This window comes from Dipteris shenzhenensis, chromosome 18, assembly GCF_047967505.1.
Source record: "Dipteris shenzhenensis isolate YYH24624 ecotype China chromosome 18, Dip_SZ_1.0, whole genome shotgun sequence".
NCBI lineage: Eukaryota > Viridiplantae > Streptophyta > Polypodiopsida > Gleicheniales > Dipteridaceae > Dipteris > Dipteris shenzhenensis.
The window spans coordinates 43949684-43975009 of record NC_141613.1 but is presented as its reverse complement, the minus strand read 5'-3'; the positions used below and the strand labels follow the sequence as shown (position 1 = coordinate 43975009).

Genomic DNA, 25326 nt, shown 5'->3' with positions numbered 1-25326 from the left:
GCCTTGAAGACGACCCTGAAAATCTTTGCCCGCCCAGACGCCATGTCATGTTTTTACTGTGGGCAGGCGGGCGGATGAGTCTGAATTGACATATCCACCGGCGCCACACAGACCGCCAATGTTATGGGAGGACCTAGATTCTTTAACTTTGTCGCTACCTTGCTAGTAGCTATGTGCTAACATGGTTATGTATCACTAGGCTCTTCAACCGGGTGTGGGCAGCATCTACTTATGTTCCAAATCCTCTACTCTTCCTCTGCTAGTTGTCTTCCACCTCCAAATCTAACCTCTTCCTCACCTGTCTTGTCGGCCAATCAAGAGAGTCCCTCCATCACATCTAAGGCCAACTCCTTGGTTGATTATCCCAGGTACAACGATTAGGACTCACTCACGTTTTTGGCTGAATTTGCGTTAATCTTCAAGCAGGGGTTGTGAGATTTGCACTTTTGTAGCGACATTGAAAACCCAAATCAAGGTGATTTTGATTTGTGCTTCAACTATCCGGACCTGCCTTAGGGGCTTAGCACATGGGAAGAAATAGGATGGGAATGGGAAAAGGTGGTCCCAAGTGGTCCCATGCACATTTCTATCCTATTCCCATCCCACCATGTGCTAACAAAAAAAGAACTAAGGATGGGTTTAGGAGGAAGAGGACACATGGCATCATTTCATGTGTTTAAGAGGTGGGGACCTTGTGGGGACAAGGACACATGTCATCCTTCCATGTTTTTGAATCCCTTAAAAAGGGGAACCCATTCTTGCTGCCAGGGTCTAGAGGCCATGGTCCAGGATAGGAGTAAAAGTGGCTACTCCCATTCGAAATCCATCCTAGACCACTTGGTGTAGGATGGGAGTAATGATAACAAAAATATTCCCATCCTAAACCCATGCTAGTCCCATCCATGTGCTAAGGCCCTTATATACATCGTACCACATCTCTTGCGATGATCGAAGGTGTGCTCTCCCTGCCTCCCGTTTGGGATCTCCATCACAGGCGGGGGAAATTGTGGACATCCATGCGTGAAATTTTAACGTAGAGGAAGATGTTCAAGTGCTTGTTGTGGAATCATGCCTTCCTAGAATGGTAATGATCAAAGATACAGCCGATCAAGCAACATTCTACATCGTCACATTGCCAACCTGATTTTTCTTGAAGCACGCACCCTCCCGTTCCGTCGTATGGTCTCTACAATTTTACAAGATAGTTTTTCATATTCACTTCTTCTCTACATACGAAGAAGAGAAGTTAACTCTGCATTCTGCTACGTAAGAGGAAGATCACTGGATTAAAGAGCTTATATATGCTCTACAACTCTATCCCAAGCTCCATAAATGTGCAAATTTTGAGCAAAGAAATTCTGTTGCCTGTGACCAAAGCTTTAAAAAATTCCAACGTTGATCACGATCAACTCTGAAGGAGATATCGTCCTATTTCCACGTTGTTTGAGAATTATAGTCTACACCATCTACCACTTAAGCTCAGTTGTATAGACCATCTAGCGATCTCTGAGAAAACATCCCATGGACTGCCACCAGTCTCTTCTTGTTGTGTAGTTTCAATCCGCAACCCAAGATAAAGAATTTGGAAAGCATGGAAAACGTTAGCATGCTTTTCATGAAATGCTTTTTGGGTAAATTTTGGATGAAGCACTTTAAGCCTTTGGATCAATTACAAATCAAGGGCTTATAATTGTGACATGTTGCTTAAGGAGAGCTCAAAAAATCAAAACTTCCTCTTAAGCCTACCGTAAAGAGAGAGAGAGAGAGCGCGAGAGAGAGGGTCAAGTTACTCGTTTGCTCTAATAGTCGACTTTGCTCTCTCTGGGCTGACGTGCAGTGAGCTCCTCTCGCCACCTTTTGCTACTCTTGGTTTTTTGGTCTGAACGATCTTGTATTTGTAGCATGGACAAGTTCTCTTGGGCGTCGATTCACTAATATGTAAAAGCAGTTTTGAAAAAAGAAGGGGTATGCCACCCTCCTAACCCACCACTATCAATTTATCGAAGATGAACCTCGGGTTTCAATTGAGCACAGGCTGTAATTCTGGGATGTTTCGTAAAACTGATTGATTTTATTAGTCTTTGATGAATGACGCAGTAAATTCAGTCCTTAAAGCTTGTTTACATCTTTTTATGTTTCTCTAGCTAGAGCACTTTTCAAAAGTGAGTTCAATGAAGTCAAGTTTGAAGGCTACGTTTTATAATTGATAAACGAATGACTATTTTTCAGCTCAGTAAAATATTTGGACGTTGAAATGTCTATTCAAGCACTAGGTGCTTTCTTAGTAGCTTTCTCTCCTTTGCCGCCTGACTTGAACATCTGATTTTTTCACATGTACACAAGCATCAGAACCGAAAACCCTCAAATGAGAAACGATGGGCTTCTTAACATAGTATGGAGTTTTCCCTTCAACTGCCTTGTTCTTTGTCCTATTTGATGTGAATTGCTGCATGAACTCCTTCACCCCAAAAGGATATGGGAAGCTTCCCCCTCAGCATGCATGCATAGCCTCATCTATGTGATTACTTGATTTTTTCTTTCTGCTACCTTGTTTTCGATCCCTTCTTTCTTGCAACAGGCGTTAAAAGCCTCTAAAGTGAACTTTCCAGAGACCCTTTGTGTTGGTTAGGAATGTCTCGACTATCTTTCCCGACTCTTTCTCGATACTAGCTTTCCATTCCTTGAACTTATTGAAGGCTTGAGACTTCTTTGCAATGCAATAGACCCATGATATTCTACTGAAAATCATCGATTAAACTGAGATAGTACCAAGCTCTGGAGAATGATGTCATGGATATCATTTTGCATATGTTGGAATGAACAACTCCAAGGAACCTTGGCTCTTTGTGTAGCCTTCTTTGGGAATGCCTTCTGGTGTTGCTTGTCCTCCATGCAAGGCTAGCAGTCCTCTTCATGGTCTATGATGTGTGGAAGTCCATCTGCGATTCGGGCTCTTTGTTCTCTTAGAGTGTCCCGTAGGTGATATGCTCAAATCTCTCATGCCTCTACTTTAAATTGTGTGTATCCATATGTCATGAATGCCCTGATTTTGTACAGCTCATGTTCCTCCGTTCTCTTGCAATAACTATTCCCGTATCCTTTGATCAAATTAGGACTATTGCATCACCAAACTCGGAATTAATCCTGGTTTTTGTGATCTGGCTAATAGAAAGAGGAAAATAGAGAACCTTTGTAAGCTACCTTTTCCTCGTCCGAATCCATGGTGAATGGAATGCTCCCAATCCCTTCTACTACAGTCACCGATGAATCTGGATGTGCAGGCTGCAATACCTTGAAACAGTTCTTGTTGTTGGACATGTACCAACCATGATTTGGGAGTTCACCAAAGGAAAGAGGTAAAGCCCAAGGATACGGCGGATCCGACAAAAAGTCTTGTAACACCAGCAGATCCTGTAGCACTATGAGATTGGACACAGAGAGATGCGAAGGCACTCTCCATGATAATCGGCACCCCTGCATATGCGGTCCCAGCTTGCGGATACAGTGGCAGAGGCCTGGAAGATCTTGAGGATCTTTATGAGGCAAGCAACACATCATGCACCCTTTCCCTCTAGAATTAACAGTTGGCTATGAGGATGGAGAATGGGGACGAGATCCATGACCATCTCACTAAGGTGAAGGTTGTGACAGACCAGCTGGCTGCAATTGGCCATGCTTGTACTTGAGACTCTTCCCACAAGCTTCAAGGGGTTCTTCACGAGAGTGACAGTAGGGCAACAGACTACTTCAATGAAGATGGCACGGGTATGCCTAGAAAAGGCAAGCCCAAGGATGACAGCCACTCTAAAGGAAACAAGTCAGGAGACATTAGAGAGAATAAAAAGAGGCATTGGGACCAAGAGTGTTTCGATTGCGGCAACAAGCCAGGTGACATAGCTAAAGTCTACAGAAAGAAGAAGATAGACCAAAAGAGGAAGGAAGGTGACAGATCCAAAGAAGAGACAAAGTCGAGTCACCGAGTAATGCAAAAGACGAACTGTTTCTAGTCATAGAGCACTGCTCAATCCTGCAGTGAGTGAGGACAGTGAACCTCATAACTCCCATCCAATTTCCAAGTGCATGCGTGAAGCCATTTGCAAACAACCTCTGAACTGAGTGCAACATGGAAACAGAAAACCTGAATTTACAGCACCTGCTCTGATACCTTGTTAGAGTTGAAGCTCTACTGAACAGTAACCCTATGCAGCGGAGTGTTTTCAAACCCTTACTGATCTCTCACACAAGATAGATGCACACACACGCTGAAACCTCACTCAGAAAAGTACAGCAGGAAAAAGACAAGAACTCAGACTTAAATCATTCATAAGCATGGGAAAACTAGCTCAGGGAAGAGCTAGACACATCCAGCAAAGTTGCTGGGTTAAAAATTGATTGCCCTGCTGAGATCTACAGGAGCTCTATGCTCAAACCCTCCTTCGATCTGTGGTACTTGTGGATGGCTTCAGTGGCTGGTGAACCGTGTAAAAGACGTCCCCTTTATATAGGGTAGGAGCGGGCTAGAGTGCTCTCCAAAAATAGACTACCCCTGTCTGCAAACAGGCCAACCCTGACAAGCCTGTTTGCTGCCTCCGACCTGTTCCCTGCTGCTGTCCTACTGCCAAGACTATACGTAGGCCCTGGTATTGCTCTCCTAGTCTGCTTCCATGATGCCCTGCAGCCTTGCTGCATTGCCACTGCAGACTTGCTGCACAGTACAGTTCCAGATGCATCTCAAGACAGTCACAGATGTGGCACACCAGCCTGGTCTCCACTTGGAGGACCTAGGTCCACTAACCCGTTGTCCAGTCTGCACCTAGGACTGCTGCTCATGTCAGGGATCTATTTTGCTGGACCAACAATAGTAATAGGCATGGGGCTGCCACATGGGCAACATGGGCTGTCATGTGGGCAGCAGAGAAGTGAGGAATTACCTGGCAAAGGAGATCCACCATGGAGCGCAGATCTGGCAAAGAGCATCTAGATGCTGTCCATACATGGAGAGGACAGAAATGCTCATGTCAGCAAGCTTTGGAAGACCCTAGGAGCTTATGGGCAAGCCTGCTCGGCCAGTGACAGCTACCCACTTGGCCAGGCAGGGCCAGAAAAGGCCTGCAAGTGAGCCCCCAGAGGGGGATCTATAGATGGAAATGCTGAGTCGGCTACAGGGCCTGTTCTGGTCAGTTTTGTGGAAGGGGCAAACAGCAATATAAAAGGGGCCATTGGGAGCCCCACGACCCATCACTTGGAGCAGCCTCAGAGAGCAGACAAGAGCAGTAGAGTGACCTACCTTGTGCCTACATTCAGAAGGAGAAGGTGACCCAGAAGAAGCTGTAGATTGAGCTAGAGTGGCAGCTCACCTTAGGCTGGCTTTCCGGACAGCAAGGTGGAAGAGATCCTTTGGATAGAGAGTCTACATAAGCTTAGTGCAACACACGGGCTTAGAGATCTAGAGGTGCCAGGCACATAGTAGGAGAACATTTTGGTTTTGTATTGTGTCCAGTTTGTGGATGGACGGAAGTATATATGTTGCTTCTATATTTATCTTGATGCACAATCTATTTGTTAGCCTGCACACACATGAATGGTTGTGAAGTACACACATGTTGATGAAGCTTGATTCCATATTGAAACACTTCCGTGTGTAATTTCTGGGCCTCTTTAGCTGCGGGATACCCTCTGGTGGGATTTCATTCTCTAACATGTTATAAGAGCCCCGATGGAAGTTCTCGAGAAGTGGAGCTTGAAGGCAAGGACCTTGCTGAAGGACGATCTTGATTCATGCTCGGAGGAATGAGCTTCGGTGACTGAAGGATTATACTTAGGCAGGTACCTAGGTGGGAGGCTCTGGTTCAGACAGGTGTGCGACACTCTAAACTCTTTACCTCTTTCAGTTCAATATCATGGCCAATAGATATCAGATCCTAAATTTTGGTGAGATAGGCAAGCTCGATGGGACTAACTACCTGTTGTGGAAAATGAAGGTTCAGAGCCACTTGGTGTTGAGAGAGTCGTGAGGGATTGCGACGGGGACAGAGCTGGTTCCTCAGGCCACCTTACCTACTCCAGCCACATCAACCTCAACAACAATGACAATGCCAGCGGACCCTTTATTAGTGAGAGCATGGCAGATCTGGGATGCAAAAGCCTTGGCTATCATTGTGGGTACGACGGCGGACGCGGTGCTTCGGCACATACAGATGGCGAACTCTTCTTTCGAGGCTGGGATGCCATTGAGGGATATCTATGAGCTCGACAATGAGGCGAGAATCTTGGACCTTAAGACAGAGCTATACAGCATGAGGATGGATGAAGGGAATCGGTACAGGAACACATCACCAAGATGAAGGTGGTGCAGGATTAGCTGGTGGCAGTTGGTCAAAGGACAAGCTCAACCAGGATGGCAAGGCTATTGTTGGGCGTGCTCCCCCAGAGCTATAGTAGTTTTGTGACTACGATGACTGCAGGACAGAGGGCGGCACCGGTGACTTTAGAGGAGCTGGTTCCATTGCTGCTATAGCAATAAGCTCAGGAAAAGAAGTATGACGGTACATATACCTTATAGCTCATGACAGGAGCAAAGGCAAGGACAAGGGTAAGCCTGGCAAATGCAAGCCCAAATCTAATGACAGAGCGGACTCTTCAGATGAAGACAGGAAGAAAAAGAAAGAAAGAGAAGAAGTGCTTCTACTACAATGAGCCAAGACATTTTGTGAAAGATTGCAAGAAGAAGAAGGTCGATCATAAGAAGAAGGGTGGCAACTCAGAGTTAGAGGAGTCAGCTGAATTGGTGATAGCAGAACTTTTCTTGGTGGCAGCTCAAGGTGCTGCTAAGATTAGATACATGGACCCCAATGTTACTGTAAGAATGTCAGACATTGAGGATTGGTAAGAAGAGGAGTTGAGATACTTTGTGAAGGTGATGGACAATGACGAGTGCCCGGAGACATCTGGGTGCTTGGTTGGTGTTATTGAAGCAAAGGGGGATTCTTCGACAGGACCTGAGGACTCAAGGTCATAGGGTGGTTGTGACTTAGAGGGGGACAACAACAAAACCACAATTAGAGCTTGATAGTCTAGGTAATCTGAATTTATGCCTTGGATATGATGTCTCGAGTATGCTGTTTGGTTGCAGACCTAGCTGGATGGAGGACGGGTTGAAACAGACCCTTAGAGCTTGGCGCCTGGAGGACTTCAGGCTGTTCACCCATTGTGAGGGGGACAGTTAGAAGATGCTGGTAGCTGGACAGCTCTAGTTTGAAGGCGGTTTGTGATTGAAAGTGGTAGTGCGATCAGGTGCTACTTTGGATGGATATATGTATTCAGACTAGTGTGCGAAAGTGGAACTGAACTTGGCAGAGCAGGAGCCACTGGTTGAAAAGCCAGGAGAAGATTATGATGACACTAGAGTGTTCCAGAGGGCTATGACACGGGAGCTCGGGAGCATCTTTATCGACGGAATTGGATTTGGACAACGTGGGTCGGTGAGAGGGGGTGTTGGAATAGTGTTGGTTTGTAACTAGTCTAGCCCACAGCCAGCTAGTTTAGGTCTAGTTCAACAGCCTAGTAGTGTAGAAATGGCAGCAAATGAATGCAAAAGGGAAAGGACAGCATGTAGATTGCAGAAATTCATGAGCTGAACCATCAAAGTACCTGGAAACACGTGAGTCTTCAGCTTGTGAGGGCTGCACAAGCCACAGGGTAGGAAGAGGCTTCCTAGGCTAGGATGGTAAGTCCTATTCAAAACAGCCAAGAGCATGGAGGCTCAGCCAGTAACAAATGTGTGATAGTTTGCATTCAATGAATAGATGTGAAAGATGAGTGCCACGTACAACTAGGGCCCCTTTTATATGTATAGGCCAAGCAAAAGTACACCTATGCTTATGGGATAGCCAACCTAGGATGCCACGTGGCAACTTTAGGCTTCCCCTACTTAAAAGGACAATTTTTTAACAAGCCATTTAGAATCTGCCTATACTAGGAATTTCCAAGAAAATTTCACCTTTGTTATGTCCACCCCAGCCGAAAGAAAATTTGCCCTCAAATTTGCAAGGGCTACAATCCAAAGTAAAAAAACTCATGTCTGGTCATAGCAGGTGTAAGTAATCACTGCTGCAGCTGTCCAAAATCCTCCACTGGTGCATGCTGAACTACAGCAAGGTTGGTAGTGGGGCAGTAGGTAGAGTAGACAATTCTCAGCAGCTCCACATGGCTAGAAAGGATCATGCCTTGTCCCAAAGTCAGCTGAGTAAGTGAGCATATTGATCCACTATGGAGGAGGGATGCCATGAAGACTCATCGTCTGGTAATCACCTCCATTTGTGGTACTCAATGCAGGATTTGTTTCTGAGCAAGGGATTTCTAAATCCAATGATTCTCTCAGGTATGTACTGGATATGGCCTTTCTCATCCATGGGAGGCAGTTCTTCCATAACCTGGTTTGTTGTGGGCCCAAGAAAAGGGATACATGGAATACATTATGGATCCTGGAAGAGTGAGAGCAGCTCCAGCCTATAAGCCACCTCACCAATTCTCTGCAACACCTTGTAGAGCTTAGTGTTAGTGTTCCCTTTTAATGAAGCATATCTGGACTTATGGAGCCTGAGGAAGACATAATCCCCTTCTTCAAAAGCAAGCTCTCTCCTATGCTCATCAGCATATGCCTTCATGCATGCTTGTGATTTAACCATATGGTCCTTATGTTGCTGGAGTAGGGCTGCCATATGTGTCAAATTATCAATGGCTTGCTGGTTAGTCATGGGTCTAGCCAAAATAGTAGAGGGAACATGTACCTTGTACCCATACATGGCCTCAAATTGGCTCATCCCTATGGAGGTGTGCTTAGTATTGTTGTAGCAAAACTCAGCCAAGTGTAGCCGCCTGTCCCATGTGGTTCTGGTGTCAAAACAGAAATGCCTAAGATACTCCTCCAGCCACCTATTGACCCTTTCAGACCAGCCATCAGTTTGAGGGTGGTCTGCAGTAGTAGGAGTGAGAGTGTCAAAAGTGGCCATTTGGAGTCTTTGTCACTTACTATTTCCTGTGGCAGGCCACATAATATGAACACATTTTCCGTGAATTTCCATGAATTGAGCTACCATAGAGGTTGAACAGTGGGTTACTATTTCCTGTGGCAGGCCACATAATATGAACACATTTTCCGTGAATTCCATGAATTGAGCTACCATAGAGGTTGAACAGTGGGTGTGTGGATTTGTATGTGTGAGAGCATACTTTTATACTATGGTCTACACCCACTGTTGGGCACTGATGACGTCAGTGGAGATGTCATAGTAGCTAGTCCCTGCTATGCGTGATGGAGTTTACGGTTTTCAATCTTATGAGTGACTATCGTGGGATTGAAACTGCACTATGTTGTGTTTTTAGAGGATGAGTTTGGGAATGTTCCTGGATTCATCTAGGTATATACCATAGAGGTTGAATATTGTTTCTTGGTGGGTATAATATGTGTTGCCTTTGTGAGCTTGTCCACCACAACAAAGATACTGGTCTGAACAATTATTGCCAAAACTGACCTATGAATTTGGAGTCTCTGTCAATTTCTGGTGTCAGGCCATGTAATTTGAACACATTTTCCATGAATTGAGCAGCTACCATTGAGGCTGAATATTGTACCTTGGTGGCTATAAAATGGGCTGCCTTTGTGAGTCTATCCACCACAACAAAGATACTATTCTAGCCCCTAGCTGTCACAGGTAGACCAGCAATGAAGTCCATTGAAATGTGGGTTCACTTACTTTCTGGAATGGGTGGAGGCTGAAGCAAACCTGCTGGTCTAAGATTCAACTCTCTGTTTTGTTGGCAGGGCCTACAGCTTTGAACATACTTGTATACATCCTTCCATAGCCCCTTCCATATAAAGCTTTGCCTCACCCTGTCATAGGTTTTAAACAGCCCTGTATGTCAAGCCATAGGAGAGAAGTGCATCTCCTGGAGGACCAGCAGCCTATAAGTGGAGTTCTCCACAAGAAAGGGAGCCTCCCTTTATACCATAATAGGCCATTGAACAGCTTGTAATTGGGATGATTTTCACAAGAAGGGTTTTGCAGGTCCCAGAAGATGACAGCAACCTCAGGGTCTGAAAGGTATTCCTCTTGGATTCCATGAATCCACTCCTTGTATATCTCAGTGATAGAGCTTAGGGTACATGCCCACATCCTAGATAGAGAATCAGCCACAATGTTCTCCTTCCTTGCTTTATATTCAATGTCAAAATCATAGTTTTGAATGATGGAAAGCCACCTCGTTTGCTTTGGAGAGAGATTATTCTGGGACAGAAAATACTTGGAAGTTCTATGGTCAGTCCTCACCTTGAAATGGCTGCCATACGCATAATGATGCCACTTTTCAATGGCATGAAGTATAGCCAACATCTTCTAGTCATATATGTGAAAAGTGAGCTCTTTGGCATCCAGCTTCCTACTCTCATAGGCAACTACTCCATGGGACTGCTTAAGGACTGCACCGATGCCTCTCCCACTAGCATCTGCGCATGGTGAAGGGTAGGGAGTAATTAGGGAATACCAAGAGAGGGCAACCTTTAAATTGCTGGAAGCTCTTTCTTGCCTCTGATGTCCACACAAAAGAGTCTTTCTTTAGCAGGTCAGTGAGAGGGGCAGCTATCTTGGCAAAGTGCCTAATGAATCTCCTATAGAAGGAGGCAAGGCCAAGAAAGACTCAGCTGAGTGACATTTGCAGGCTGTGGCCATTCAATAATGAATTTTACCTTGTTGGGATCAACCCTTATTCCTTTGCTGCCCACAATGTGACCCAAATATTCCACCTCATTTGCCATGAAGGTACACTTGCTCTTCGCTGCTCAGTTTCTTTGCTCCTCCTCTCTCTCTTTCTCCAATCTTTCCTGGAGACGGAGTGGGTTGTAGGGATATGCAGCCTTCCAGGACCATATACTCTTTGTTACAAGTTTTCTCATTTTTTAGTTCTGCATGATTGTAATTTTGTTTAATTACCTCAGTAACTTTAGAGTGAATTGGGTAGGTTTACTTACCCTAGTGCAGAAAGACGTAGTTTTTATTGTCCAGCGGAGTTATGTGTAGAACTCTCTGGACCTTGTATTTGTACTTGCTTTTCTTTCCAGTCTTATAGATCCTAACAGTTCTCCTGTGGACTTTTCAGGTATTTCGTTTCATTTCATTTTCTCTCTCTCATGCATGCATGCACACACACATACACACGTGTGCATGGCACACATGCACATGCACATGCACTCACACATGCAAGCACGCATGCATGCTGTATGATTGCCAATGATGATAAAGATTTAGAATCCAGATTGATTAATTAATGTCAAAGCTCAATGTACAATGAAAATGCAATATTCGAATAGTACAGAATCCAGATTAATTAATGTCAAAGCTCAATGTACAATGAACATACAGTATTCGAAAATGTATCCAAAGTACGTATCTTGCCCAGGTCATCTTCGTTCTGCCGTCTTGGTGAAATGTTGTTGTCAGGGATTGCCAAACTGTCGACATGAGTAGCAACCCTTGAATTGCCCTGGGTCAAGGTATGCCTGCCATACTACACCTGAAGCATGCCACATTAAATGGAGATAGTCCATCTGACATCCCCCTCTGTTAATGGTTGAACAGTGTCCAAGTGGAGATCCCAGAATCTACTAAAGATTTGCAATCAACTACAAACAGGCATAAAGATGACGCAGCAAGTAAGAACGCTAGAAGCAGCAGTTAGGGCACCCAGGTCCGACAGACATGAAGGGCTACAAGAGCAGCCCCTTCCCCTTTCCGCCCCCTCCCTGTTGCAAGGATTGAAGCATTGGAAGTGTTGGGCTGCTATGCTGTCATGATGACCTGTGGCAACTGGCTAAGGTACCATGCACGGCAGCCCATGCATCTTGGAAGGGTACCCCTTCACAAGGAGGGTCTTGATTCCTCTGGCTGCAGTGATGTAGTGATGCACAAGTTCTATAAGCCTTCGTAGTTGTGGCGGTGAATAGGTTTGTGCGTGTGTCATTGTTGTATTGCTGTAGAGCCTTTGGTGCTTCTTCTGAAAAAATAATATGCATTGTTGAGATATTCTCTGCTCGTTTTTGTTGAATTCTGGTTTGTGAAGCTAATTACATTTCTCAATTGGGATAAAAAACAGAGAGAGCGGCTTTCTCTCCAGAGAAAGCAGAGAGATTGACATGTGTAGAGGGTTCATGGATTGAGATTGAGATCATCTTCTGCTTTCGATTTGTAAGTTCAATGGGTGAAAGTTTTATGCTTTGCCTGTGTGGCACTGATTAAAGAGGGCCTCGGAGTGTGTTGGCAGGCCAGAATGATCTAGCGTGCCTGCTGGTAGTGCTGTGTCGGATTTAAAGAATGTGTTATTGTCTTAATTGGTGTAAACTACTCGGTGCTTTCTATCAATTCAAACAACGGATTTTGCAGAGGCGTTTGAATCAAATGATTGCGAGTTGCCAAACACATATACTTGAACTTAAGAGATTGCAATTAAGCTGGAATTAAGACTTATACAGCTTAAACACAAAGTGACATCATTGGAAATTGCAATATGATTGAGGGACCAAGACGCCCCCCCCCCCCCCCCCCCCCTTATCCAGGCTCACTTTATTCTTGAAAATGGAGATACAAGACCAAGGTGCAATGCACCTTCCAAACTGATGAGCTCAGTGAAAGCCTAGGACCTGATACAAGACTCAAGAGCATATGTACAAGGTAGACAACAAAAAGGAGGACTCTAAGCTCAGGTTTCAACTCTTGGCTTGCCCAATCCACAAGGAAGAAGCTTGCAACAATCCCCACTTACATCCAACATTAAATAGTGCTGTAAATGAGATAAACTTGGCAATACAGACTCCCTTCGTGACTTGACTTTTTTGTAGATGAAGTCCTTGATGCCTTTGAAGCTCCCTTGGATGAGGAGAGTGTGGAAATGGGGCTGGAATGAGAACAGCTCAGAAAAACAGCTTGTAGATTAGAGAGAGAAAGCCTTTATGGACTGATAGCTGTAGAGAGAGAGTGCCAATGATGACCCCAAGGGAGGGGATGTGAGAGAGGAACTGCTGCTGTTCCAGAGGTGCAGAGAAAGGCATATTTCTGCAAGGGGAAGGGGCTGGAACAGTAGAGAGAGAAATTTTACAGTAGAGAGAGAAAGACTGCAGCAGGAGAGAGAAAGGGGCTGTGGTTGCTCCAGGCTAGGAGAAGGAGAGAGGATGCTGCTGCTGTTCCAGAAGAGCTGAGAGGGTAGATTTTTGGAGAGGAGGGGCTGGAACTGTAGAGAGAGAGTGTGCTGTTGTAGAGAGAGAAAGTGTTGCTGAGGTGAGAGAATGGCCTGAGGAGAAGTTGGCTGCACCCAAGGAGCTGGAGAGGTTCTGCTGCATCAACCAAAAGGAGGGAGAAGAGAAGTGATTAATTTTTTTATGTAGGGAATGAAGGGGAGAGGCCTTCTTTTATAGGCTCAGCCCCCCCCCCCCCCCCCCTGGGCCTAGAATGGAAGGTGGACACTTGTCCCAAATTTTTGGTGGGCTGCAGTCCCAAAGAGGACAGCCCACAACTTGCTCCAAATCTACCAGATTTGGGGCCAGACACTTGACCTACATATCTTGCCACCTGCCATGCATGCTGCCACATGTGTGGGACAGGTGGACTGACCTGCCAGCTCAAATTCCATGTGACAGTCTGCCACGTGTCACTCCCAAAAACCCTAAAATTTCAAAGTTGTTAGAATTCAATTCTGATCGCACCCACGGGTTCCTAATAGCTTGGACTATCTACTGACGCACTCTAAGGTCATAAATGAGCCATACTGAGCTCATTTGTTTGCATGAGTGGAGTTGGTAAAGATCTACCATATACAATTTCGAAAGGAGCTTTTCCAGTGGAGGAATAAATTGTGTTATTGTAAGGAAACTCCACAAGAGGAAGGAATTTCTCCCAAAAGGTTTGCTGGTCATGCACATAAAATTTCAGCAAATCCAAGAGTGTACTATTCGTAACTTTAGTTTGGCCATCCATTTGAGGATGGAAAGCTGAGGAGAAACTTAGAAGAGTTCCAAGGTTCTCAAACAAAGCCTGCCAGAAGTTACTAGTGAACTTTGAGTCTCTATCCGATACTATAGACTTGGGCATGTCGGTGCCTAAAGATGTGTCTAATAAATAAATGGGCAGCTTCAGGTGCCTTGAGATTCTTTCTGCAAGGAATGAAGTGGGCTTGCTTGCTAAATCGATCTACTATCACCCAAATCGTGTCATGATTTTGATTGGTCCTGGGAATTCCTATAATGAAGTCCATGGTGATGTGTTCCCATGGTCTCTCAGGAATGGGTAGGGGCTGAAGTAAACCCTTGGGTTTTCCTCTCTCATACTTAGCTTTTTGACATGCGAGACAAGCTGAAATGTAGGCAGCAGTGTCCTTTTTCATGTCAGGCCAGTAGAAAAATTTTATCTATGGCTGAAAAAGTGGCCACAATACCCCTATGACCAGCATAGGGTGGGTTATGGCTTTCCTCCATCACTTTAGATCTAAGCTGCTTTGTGATACATAGTTTGTTCTCCATGCATAAATAGCCATCCCTGATGTGGTAGGCATGATGGGTGCCTCCATCTTTCAGATGTGCCCATGGCTGAGCAAAATCAGCATCTCCCTCATAGAATTCTTTGAGGGCTGTTAGCTCATCATGATAGGGAACTGAAATATGGTGAAGCCGTGGTTTACGACAAAGGGCATTAGCCACTACATTCTCTTTTCCAGGAGTATATTGTATTTGAAAATGAAATGATTGCAGAAAGGTAGACCATTTCATATGTCTCTCTCTGATCAGAGGTTGAGTTAGAAAATATTTAAGACTTTCATGATCAGTTTTTACAAGAAAATCTATCCCTAAAAGATAGTGTTTCCAAAGTTTGAGAGCATGAATTATAGCTAAGTTCTTTTTCATAGATATCATATTGAAGTTCAGCATCTCTTAGCCGTCGGCTTTCAAAGGCCACTGCTTGGGTAAGAGAAGCCCCAAAGCAATTGCCACTGCATCAACTGCTACTAGGAATGGTTTCCTTAAGTCAGGAATGATAAGTATAGGAGCTGTAGTCAGGGCATGCTTTAGAGCAATAAAAGAGTCCTTTTCTTTTTGGGTCCATCTGAACTTCAGATTTTTCTTAGTGAGATCATGTAGAGGGGCTGCAAGTTCAGCAAAATGCCAAATAAACCTTCAGTAACATGAGCATAGGCCTAGAAAAGACCTTTTACCTCATGGGCATTCTTCAGGCCAGGCCACTTTACAATTGTCTGTATCTTGGCTGGGTCTATAACCTTCTCGTGAGATAATGTGACCAAGATAGCGAATCTGAGGAAGAAAGAACTCACTTTTCTTCTCATTGATGTGAAGAGCATTTTCAGCTAAGATTTGAAATACAATCTTTAGATGCTCCTTATGCTCTTCCTCATTCTTGCTGAAAATGAGGATGTCATCAAAGAAGACGGTAGTGAAATGTCTATAGTTCCTGAACAACCGTTCCATCAGCCGATTGAATGTGGCTGGGGCATTGGTAAGGCCAAATGGTATTACCATATATTCATACAGCCCAAATGTGGTTCGGAAGGCTATTTTATGAATGTCCTGAGGTACAACTCGTACCTGATGGTAGCCACTCTTAAGATCTATGCGGCTGAAAATTTCAAATCCTCCTAAACGATCAAAGATATCGTCTATACGAGGAATTGGGAAATGGTTCTTAACCGTTTGTTTGTTTAAGGCTCTATAGTCTATGCACATCCTGAAGGTTTTATCCTTCTTTTGGACTAGTAAGACAGGAGAGTAGAAGGGAGAACTACTGGGTTGGATCAATCCCTTGTCCAAGAGTTCTTGGACTTGCTTGAAGATTTTATCCTGCTGGGATTGACTAACTCTATATGGGGGTCTATTTGGAGGTGAAGACCCTAGAACTATGTCAATTTTGTGATCTTCTGGTCTCTCAGGAGGGAGGTGACTAGGAAGTTCTTGAGAGAAGCAACTCATGCCATCATCAATAACCTCAATCCGGGTATCCTTGGATGCACGGATTGGCAGTCACTATTAACCATGGTGTCACATGAGTAGACTCCACATCAACTTGGTCTTCAACTTGACACTCATGGAACTCCGGCTCTGTTGCAGGAAGGGGGTCATCCTCAATCTCAATGATCACACTCAGTTTAGCTCCTGCCTTTGCCTTGCACACACCTCCATGTTCTGGGGTCCATTTTTCACCACAAAGATCGCAGAGATTTTTCTTCTTCCTATCCTCAATGATGGCTTTAGATAACTGTTTAACCACTTCGTCCTTCTTGTCCTTTGAATTATTCCTGGGGCTAGGTCTGTTCGAAGGTTTTGCTTCCTCCACCTTATAGCTTGAGGGTGCTCACATGGCTGCCATAAGCTGAGGGATATCTAGGAATAGAAGTCACTGTAGTAGAAGGTACCACCTGTTTGGACACCATTAGAGGGCTACCTTTTCTCACAAGTTTGCTGTCCATGTGTCCAATGCCCACACCCTTCTCCTTCACGTAGTACTTAGGTTCATAGAGCTCAGCCAATCTCATGGCTAGCATCCCTTTGAGAATTGCTCCTTGGTGGCTCCGTGTTTCTATGAGTAGTGACACCATTGGAGTAGAAAGCCTTCCTGGCTGATGACACGAAACCACTAGGATCTACTCGAGGTTCAGCAAGATAGACATCATGATCATTTGAATCATCTTCTCTGACTTGGTCCATGGGCTAATTCCGTCTTGAACCTGACTTTTTCTAAGCTGGTCAAGTCTCCTGGTCAAGAATTCTGCATCATGATCCATTGGCCTCGATCTCCAAGGTAATTTCTTGTAGTGCCTGCAATATGGGATTCAATGGTCCAACACCATCCAGATCCAAACCTTTTGCCGAAAAAACAGTGCTAATTATATTACTTCGAGAACAAGATACAAAAGGTCAGCTTGTAGCTGATGGGCTGCGTGCACAAATCGGACACAGCCCTAAAAGGTAATAGAATAAATCATACTCTCACGGAGGGATAAGACGAGTGTGAATGAACAGCCATCGGGGTGGTGAGTAGTGCCACCGAAGGCCCTGCGAAGTCTGCTCAAAGAAGAGGCCCTGTGTGTCCCAAGCATGGAGGAAGCGTCTCCGCTTCTCCTGACCGGCCCGGGAATCTCCCTGAATCTGGTCCCACTGGCCTCTGAGGGTATGAATAATCTTGCTCCAAATCTCCGTCATGATCTGGGCAGTCGATAAGGAGGTGCCACCGAGGATCTGCGCGCAGCGCGAGGTCCAGATGTGCCACCCTGCAATGCTGCTAATAATCTCCCAGACTGGCTGTCTCTCCCGAACTCCTGTATCAACCTCTGCTAGGTGCTGCGGGATACCCTCGAGCAGCCCCCATGTCCCCTGTGTGATAAGGAAAGTGGGGTCCTGCTGGCATGCCTCGAATAAGTGATGAAGACCAGGTGCGGTGCTGCACCAACAGAACGCGCCCCAAGTGATCAATCCTAGCTCTGGTGCTGCGCAAGTAAGAATCCCGAAAGTCCACCTCCACACTTCCTGGGCACGAGTGCAGCTCCACAGGCAGTGTTTTGGTGACTCCTCATCCTCATGGCAAATCTGGCAGCATCCGTCCTGGCCTATCTGCCGCAACCAACTCCCCACTGGAAGACCTTTGTAGGCAAGAAGCCATAGGAAGTATGAGATCTTCCGCGGCCGCCAGCTCTCCCATAAGGCCTTCCAGAATGCCTGCAAAAAGAACCTGGAAATACCCTATGCATACCAGCTGGGCTGCTGGGTGGGGGGGCGGCTCTGCATCCTCCCAAGAACTCGCCTGCCCAGAGTCGTGCTGTAGGCGAAGAAGGAAGTCGGCCCCTGTCCTGTCACAATCTCTGGCCACTACCACTCTCCTGGGTCCCAATCAAGCTCTGACAAGGCCCGTCCCTCCCAGAGCCAGAGACGCCAAAGCTGCATATGGTCCTGCTCGATGCTAGGATCGGTACGCCAGACCTTCCCCAAAAGGCCTACGACCCGAACCCTCTGCCATGGGAGTAGGGGGTCGATGAGCGCATCCTCTCTCCTGAGTCGTCCATCCCCAACAACCGCGAAGAAGGAGATAGAGGAGTCATCCATACGTCCTGCGATCACCAGTGGGATGCCACGGGGGGTGAACTGTCCCAGCCAGCAGGCATCACCAGGCATGAGGGCCTGAGGCTCAGGTGGAACCAACCAATCAGCTGGGATCGCGCCGTCGATCTCCGTGCGTCTCGCCTGGGCTCCACGTGCACCTCCAGCTGCGTCTACAAGATCAGCCGTCTCCAGATGTCTGTACGTATCCCTCCAAACTCGAAGGGACTGGGCTGGCCCCCTCATCCAGCCATCCCACCTGATATGTGATCTCTCCCCCAACTGAAGCCCCTCGGCATCTCTGACCTGACCGTTCTAGATAAGCGGCTGGCGATCGATCTCCTTCTGGCAGCTAGGAGGGGACTGAATGAGACTGAGGCGGAGCCGCCTCCAAACCATGAGGAGGCTACGAACGAGTGGGGAACGGGGCTGAGTGAGCGGGGCGGAAGTGAAGATCCACTTGTGGGACGGTAGCCACTCTCCACCTCGACGTGGGACACAAGAACCGGCTCCCTGCTGAAATAACATCTTCCACGTCTGCCCCCCCGGGGTCAAACCGCGGATGACAACCTTGCCTAACAAGGCCTGACTCTGAAGCTCTGGATCGATGACCCCCAGGCCACCCTCAGCCTGCGGAAGAATGACTGTCTGCCAAGCAACCCTGGCTCTGGTATCTCTGAGACCATCCTCCCCGGACCAAAGGAAGTTCCGAACCAGTCTCCTGAGCTATGCCACGCTGGATCTCGAGAAACACCAGCAAGAAGCCACATACCAAGCCGTGGCTAGGAGGACCTGGTTAACTACCAGGGCACGACATGCAAGGGAAAGCTTAGCAGTGCTCCAGAAAGCCAGCTTCCGTCGGATGGAGTCTAGCACCGGGAGAAACTGCTGAGCTGGCGTGATGTCTAGGCCAACCTGAAAACCAAGGTATCTAGCTGTCTGTCCCCGTGGAATCCATCTGAAACCCAAAAACCTCCCCCACTGAGAACACGCCCCGGGGTCTGTGAGAAAACCAACTGATTTGTTCCAATTGATTTTCGCACCAGCGGCCGAGCAGAAGACCTCCAGGGCCATCCGCACCCTCTCTAGCATCCTCTCATCGTCCTGGACATACAGGGCTGTATCATTTGCGTACTCCGAGTCCAAAAGCTCCGTGTCCTCCGGGAGTGGAAGGCGAACACCCGTGATCCTTGTAGACCTCGCCCGAAGGTAGTAAGTCATAGCCTCGGCGAAGAAGAGAAACAGGTAAGGAGCAAGGGGGCAGCCCTGACGCATTGATCTCTCCAAGCTAAAGCGCTCACCCATCCTGCCTCCAATGATGACCCTGCTAGAAGCTGTCCTGTACAAAGCTGAGATACCCTGAATCCAACCTGCTGGGAAACCTAGCCGCTCCAGAGTCCCCTCCAAAAAGGACCAGTCCACTCGATCGTAGGCCTTCTCAAAGTCGAGAAGTAGAATGGCAAGGTGTGATCTGCTGTGCTGAGCCCACTCTGCCGCCTCTGAGAAGGTGAAGACGTTATCCAGGATACTGCGATCCTGGACAAAGCCTGTCTGAGTGTCATGGATGAGGTCTGGGAGTAGAGGCCGAACTCTGGCGCTGATCATCTTGGCGAGGATTTTGTAGGCAGTGGTAAGGAGAGTGATCGGGCGCCACTGACGGATCTCCTGTCTATCTCCTCCCTTCGGGATGAGGCAAATCAGTCCCGAGGAAAGGCTCTCTGGCATCTGACCGCTGCTGAAAATCCTCTGCAGAGCTGCAAGGAGGGGCTGATGGATCTGGTCCCAGAAGGAGGTGAAGAATGCCCGGGATAGCCCATCCTCACCTGGGCATTTCTGTCCGTCGATGGCCATCAAGGCCTCCAACATCTCGTCCATGGTGAACGGTGCCAACAACGTCGCCTGCATGCTAGGCTGGACCAGGGATGGAATGTGCCTCCACACCTCCTCACGGTCACGTCGAGTACGAGGGGCAAGCAGCTCCTGCTGGAAGAGGGTCCTGTAGAAGTCAGTGGCCAACCCCAAGACCTCCCCCGGATCCGTAACGATGTGACCATCCGCTGTCCTGAGACTCCGAAGCTGATCACCTGCAGCTCTCTGGCCATGCGTCCTGAAGAACTCCCTGCACATCCGGTCACCCTTCCGGGCTCAGAAGGAGAGAGAGGCGTGATAGGAAAACTCTGAGCGACGTTGGAGTGTCTCCTCCAGAAGGGCTCTGGCTCGAAGGGCCTGGATCCGAAGCTCCTCCGAGCCCGGGGAAGCCTGCTGGAGTCGCTGAATGGAGGCGAGGTCCCTCCGAAGAGCTCTCTCTCTGCCCCACCAATCCTGTCGAACCTATAGGGCTGCGAGCTGGCAGATCTGGCTGGACTCCTGCAAAGCCTGCGCCACCGAGCCAACCAGATCCACGCACTCGCCCCAGTCTCTGTCCCAAAGACTGCAAATACTGCTGCGCACATCCTCCCTCCAGAAAATGGAGTCAGGAATCCGGCATGAGCGGGGGGGAAGGGACTGAGCTGCCGAATCTAATGATAAGAACACAGGCGCATGGTCGGACAGTGTCGTCCCTGGAACTATACCCACCTGACCGCCTCTGCCGATGGCCCAATCACTAACATAAAATCTATCCAGCTCCAGATCCAAACCTTGGGAAATGGGCATATGTGAAGGACTCTCCATAGTGCTAACTTTATCAGGATCCCCTCCTTCAATTTGATCCCCTTCAGTTGATCCCATGGGAAATGGGCATATGTGAAGGACTCTCCATAGTGCTAACTTTATCAGGATCCCCTCCTTCAATTTGATCCCCTTCAGTTGATCCCATGCCAAGGACAGCACACCCCCAGATCTATTAGCATCAGCAATAGTTTTCTTTCAGGAATGGATCTGAATCTCCAACTGGTTGCTTTCTTAACTGATTGGAAGACTTCTTAGGAGGCATTATTGAACTGGTATATGATCTGTCAAAGCACTATCTGTGCAATATGGAAGCTTAGAAACACTGTTTGAACAGATTTTATTGGCAAATCCTCTGTAGAAAGCACTGTTTGCTGACTGTTTAGGCCAAGCTGTCTAGAAACACTGTGTAGGACATAGGAACTGCCTAAAATAACCCATGCCTCTGTCAAGAAGCATTGTGTCGAACACTGTTGGGACAAAATTCACTGACTGGATAGGTCACAGTTCGACCAAATTGACAAATCTAAGGCTCCAATCTCCAACCCAGTGTTCAATTTAGGTTTATATGGCATAGAATAGAACCAATTAGAGTGGAAACTTGGAAGCCCCGAATTTCAGTGAATCCATAACTCCAAAAGGCCAGAAATGCACCTGCTGGAACCAATTTTGAGGTATCTAAAGGGGAAAATGGTCTCTGATGGACCTCCAACTCGGTGCAGCAGCTGAGGCAACTCAGATTATGCAAGAAAAACTGAAAAGCCCCAAATTAGATGGTAGTTAGGCTGAGAAAACTGCTGGAACAGATTTCGAGGCAATTTCAGGACCGATGAACTCTGATCAGTCAGAAACTTGGTACAGGAGTGTAATCAGCTGGGGCGAATCCATCTATGCAAGAAAATCATCACTTGGTGCAGTAAAACCCAATTTGCAGCAGAATCAGTAAAACTGGCAGCGCTGATAAAGCCTCGGTAATGCTGACTCAAACCTTGGAATTTCCAGAAATTTCTTGAGGCCTATTGATATGCTGATCAAGCTGGGCACAGTGATGTAAGAATCATGCTGATCTGACCACTTTGAAATTTGACCTAGTCTAGGGCTGCCACGTGTCAAACTGAAGATTGAGACACCTGGCCGTGACAGAAATTTGCATATAGGTAGGGCCTGGCCTCAAGATGATTTGTTCCAAATTTCAAATCAAAATGATTTGATTACCCCACAAAATCCCCTGAAAAGGGCTTTGATACCAATGTAACTAGTCTAGTCTACAGCCAGCTAGTTTAGGTACAGCCTAGTAATGTAGAAATGGCAGCAAATGGATGCAAAAGGGAAGGATGGCATGTAGATTGTAAATTCATGAGCTGAACCATCAAAGTACCTGAAACACATGTGAGTCTTCAGCTTGTGAGGGGCTGCACAAGCCACAAGCTAGGAAGAGGCTTCCTAGGCCAGGATGGTGAGTCCTAGTTGATTAACATTCAAAACAGCCAAGATCATGGAGCTCAGCTAGTAATGAAATGTGTAGTTTGCATTTCATGAATAGATGCGAGAGATGAGTGCCAAGTACAACTAGGGAACCTTTTATAGGTATAGGCCAGCGAAAAGTACACCTATGCTTAAAAGATAGCCAGCCTAGGATGCCACGTGGCAACTTTAGGCTTCCCCTACTTAAAGTACTATTTATGTACAAGCCATTTAGAAGCTGCCTATACTAGGATTTTGCAAGTAAATCTCACCTTTTTTACATGGTCACCTCTGTTAAAGATAGTGTACACAAACACTTTAACCTTTAAATTTCTTGCTTGTGTTGGGCACTAGCAAAGACAGTTACGACCTCTAGGACTCCTATTCCTCACATCATCATCATCCAAGTGGGCAGTGCCACACAGCCTGCCACGTCAGCAAGAAGAAGAAGACGAAGTATAAGGGTGGCGGTTAATCAGTACTTCAGCTCAGCATGCCATATCATCGAGCCAGTCAGGCACACTTGCCTCTCCACAGGCAGTTGCATGTGAATTCACTGTGCCACCTCAGCTTGAGTGCTTCAGAGGCACACTGTGCTCTAGTATATGCATCCTCCATCCACATCATCATTTTTGGGCCTTCTTGGGATCAAAGTTTGGCAAATCCTTTCGAGGGCCGTAGCTTTTGATCCACGAGGGATTTCGCAGAGCTGTAAAAAGGAAAAATGCTCGCTAGCTCGTGCTCTACGCGTTGAGCACCTCAGATCTGCCATCTGACATTTTCAAAAGTGAGCATAATTGATTCCTCATCATCGGAACCACTTCCTGATCCATTGTAGCGCACCTAGCACTTAATAAGAATAAAGATAAAATTCATTTGCTGCATTTTGCGATTCGACGTGTAGTCTAGCTGTGGACTAGCACCGCCATAGAGGAGATTCAACTCCACCAAGCCAAGTCCCATTTGTTCCAAGCGGCGTGAGTCCCATCGGATCTATCATCCGTATACACATTCACATACTGACACCAGTTCAGTTCTCTTGGCATTCGGTAGTTCATCATGATTGCTGACACTTGGCAGAGTTATCCCCTCTCTAGGATTCAGGATTGTGCATACTACTTGCACTCACATATGCCACCCATGTACAGTCACATTTGTTGACTATTTTTGGCATTGGTTCCTACACATACACATGAGCCTTGTAGAGCCTCTTGGCTACTCCCGACACACAATTGTCACCATCATGTTACAGGCTCGATCGTTGGCACACACATGTTCCCACATGACTTGGTTTTGACAGTTTAGTGTAACCCCCATTGGCAACTCTCACACAGTGTTCTCATGGGTAGACACTCTCGCCGGCACACGGGTAAGCCTCTTGCACAGAGCACCAGACCACCTCCAGCATGGAGTTATCCACATCATGCAGTTGATGATACACCAGTCATGACTTCGGACGAGATCCGTGAGTGGAAAGAGAATCTTCTTCAACCATTTATTGCCACAAGGTATGTACCAATGTATGATGCCGACTAGAGGCTCACTGGCCTTGATAGATCCGATGCAGATGTTCCACTACAGTTTCTGATCATGCACATTCCTCGGTAAGCCCTCAGCATGAGGCACACTTCTCGGTAAGCCCTCAGCACGAGGCACATTCAACAGTAAGCTCTCAGCATGAGGCATATTTGACAGTAAGTCCTCAGTACGAGGCAATCTTATCTACATCAGCATAGTCTGATTCTAGTGATGTACAACCATCACTTTCATGCATGGATCTGGCCAACTCCATCTATTGTCACATCAGATGTAGATACTCAACAGGAGGTCACTAGTGATCATGCAGTTATTCAGCAGGCAAGTCCTCAGTACGAGGCACTCACATCTCTAGCCGCATGCGGAGATTTATGCTCCAGTGTATTCAGCTCTTCAGGTGATTCCATTCCATCATCCATCACTGATGCTTTCACCTCTGACATAGAGCTTACCTTGGGCTCAGTTCCCTTCTTCAGCATAGATCAGCAAATCAATCTTCAGGACATTCTAGCATTGGCTCAGTCATGCCACATTGCACCACCCTTGGATCCCGGTATCACTACCACCTCTTTCGATCAACAGATCATTCCTTAGCACGAGGACACTTATGCATCAGTGCGGTCCTGCGCCAGCGCAGTAGACATTATCAGGCTCAGCCATAGCGCAACCTAGAAAGACTCATTGTTTCATCATGCACTTATGGCTGTCGTATACAGTCCATACTTGATGCAGATTAGTGGTTGGATACAGGACTACAGATCAGCCCCTACATCATCATTCGGCACCGCATATGCTTCAAGAACATCTTATGCATCCTTAGTTGTATTTCAGGCTTCTAGGCCTTTACACTGTCAGCTCATTCTTGATGAGCCTATGACAAATGCTACATCCCATGCCGATGGATGTTTAGACATGCACACAGTAGACGACCTTCAACTCATGATGACAGTTGAGAATACAGGTTGGACAGGTGGTTAGTTTTACGGGCCTCTTCTTCAGCAGAGCAGCGTATCATACTTGCTACCTTCGGCCCCATCACTTTGTCCACACTGACTATGCGGTCTTCTTCGACCCCGCATCATTCAATAGAGATTACATTACTGTAGCATACCTCGCACATCGTTGTCAGTTCTTTTGTGTTGGTGACACCCTTGTATGTCACAACCTACCGGATCACATCCCCATAGCTACATCGACTAGCTTCACACCAGGATGCCTCTTCCACAGAGCAATTGCAGAGTCCATGACGACTTATGACATGTTCAGCCTTGACATGTTCAACTCGCACTCATCCATGCAGTCATCTTTCGATCAACCAGTCTTTGATCCAGGTGGACTTGACTTTCCACATATTTCCTTCCTCTTCCTTTCGGCCTATCTTCTGGGTTTTATTCCCAAAGGCGAAGGATGATCCACAACTTAAGAGGGGGAAATCCACGATATGTACAGGATCATGTAAGTTGTACTCATTGTACATGCTTCTGCTACGTAGTCACTATGCTCACATACACACA

General features: G+C 46.7%; 1 protein-coding gene across 6 annotated transcripts in view; it reads left to right on the top strand.

The window, feature by feature from the left end:
- Positions 1–325: 325 nt before the first annotated feature.
- Positions 326–25326, top strand: part of LOC147891272 (uncharacterized protein At5g43822-like) — a 48299-nt gene continuing 23298 nt past the window's right edge. The window contains exons 1-2 of one of the 6 annotated variants that reach the window (XM_087389666.1): positions 326–368; positions 955–1084. In XM_087389666.1, the coding sequence (XP_087245792.1) occupies positions 1044–1084 (41 nt within the window). In that variant the 5' untranslated portion in view covers positions 326–368; positions 955–1043. Of the gene's footprint in view, positions 369–954; positions 1085–1669; positions 1837–1889; positions 1966–25326 lie in introns of those variants that run through there. The other 5 variants (XM_087389670.1, XM_087389672.1, XM_087389667.1 and 2 more) reach the window with 5 other exon arrangements.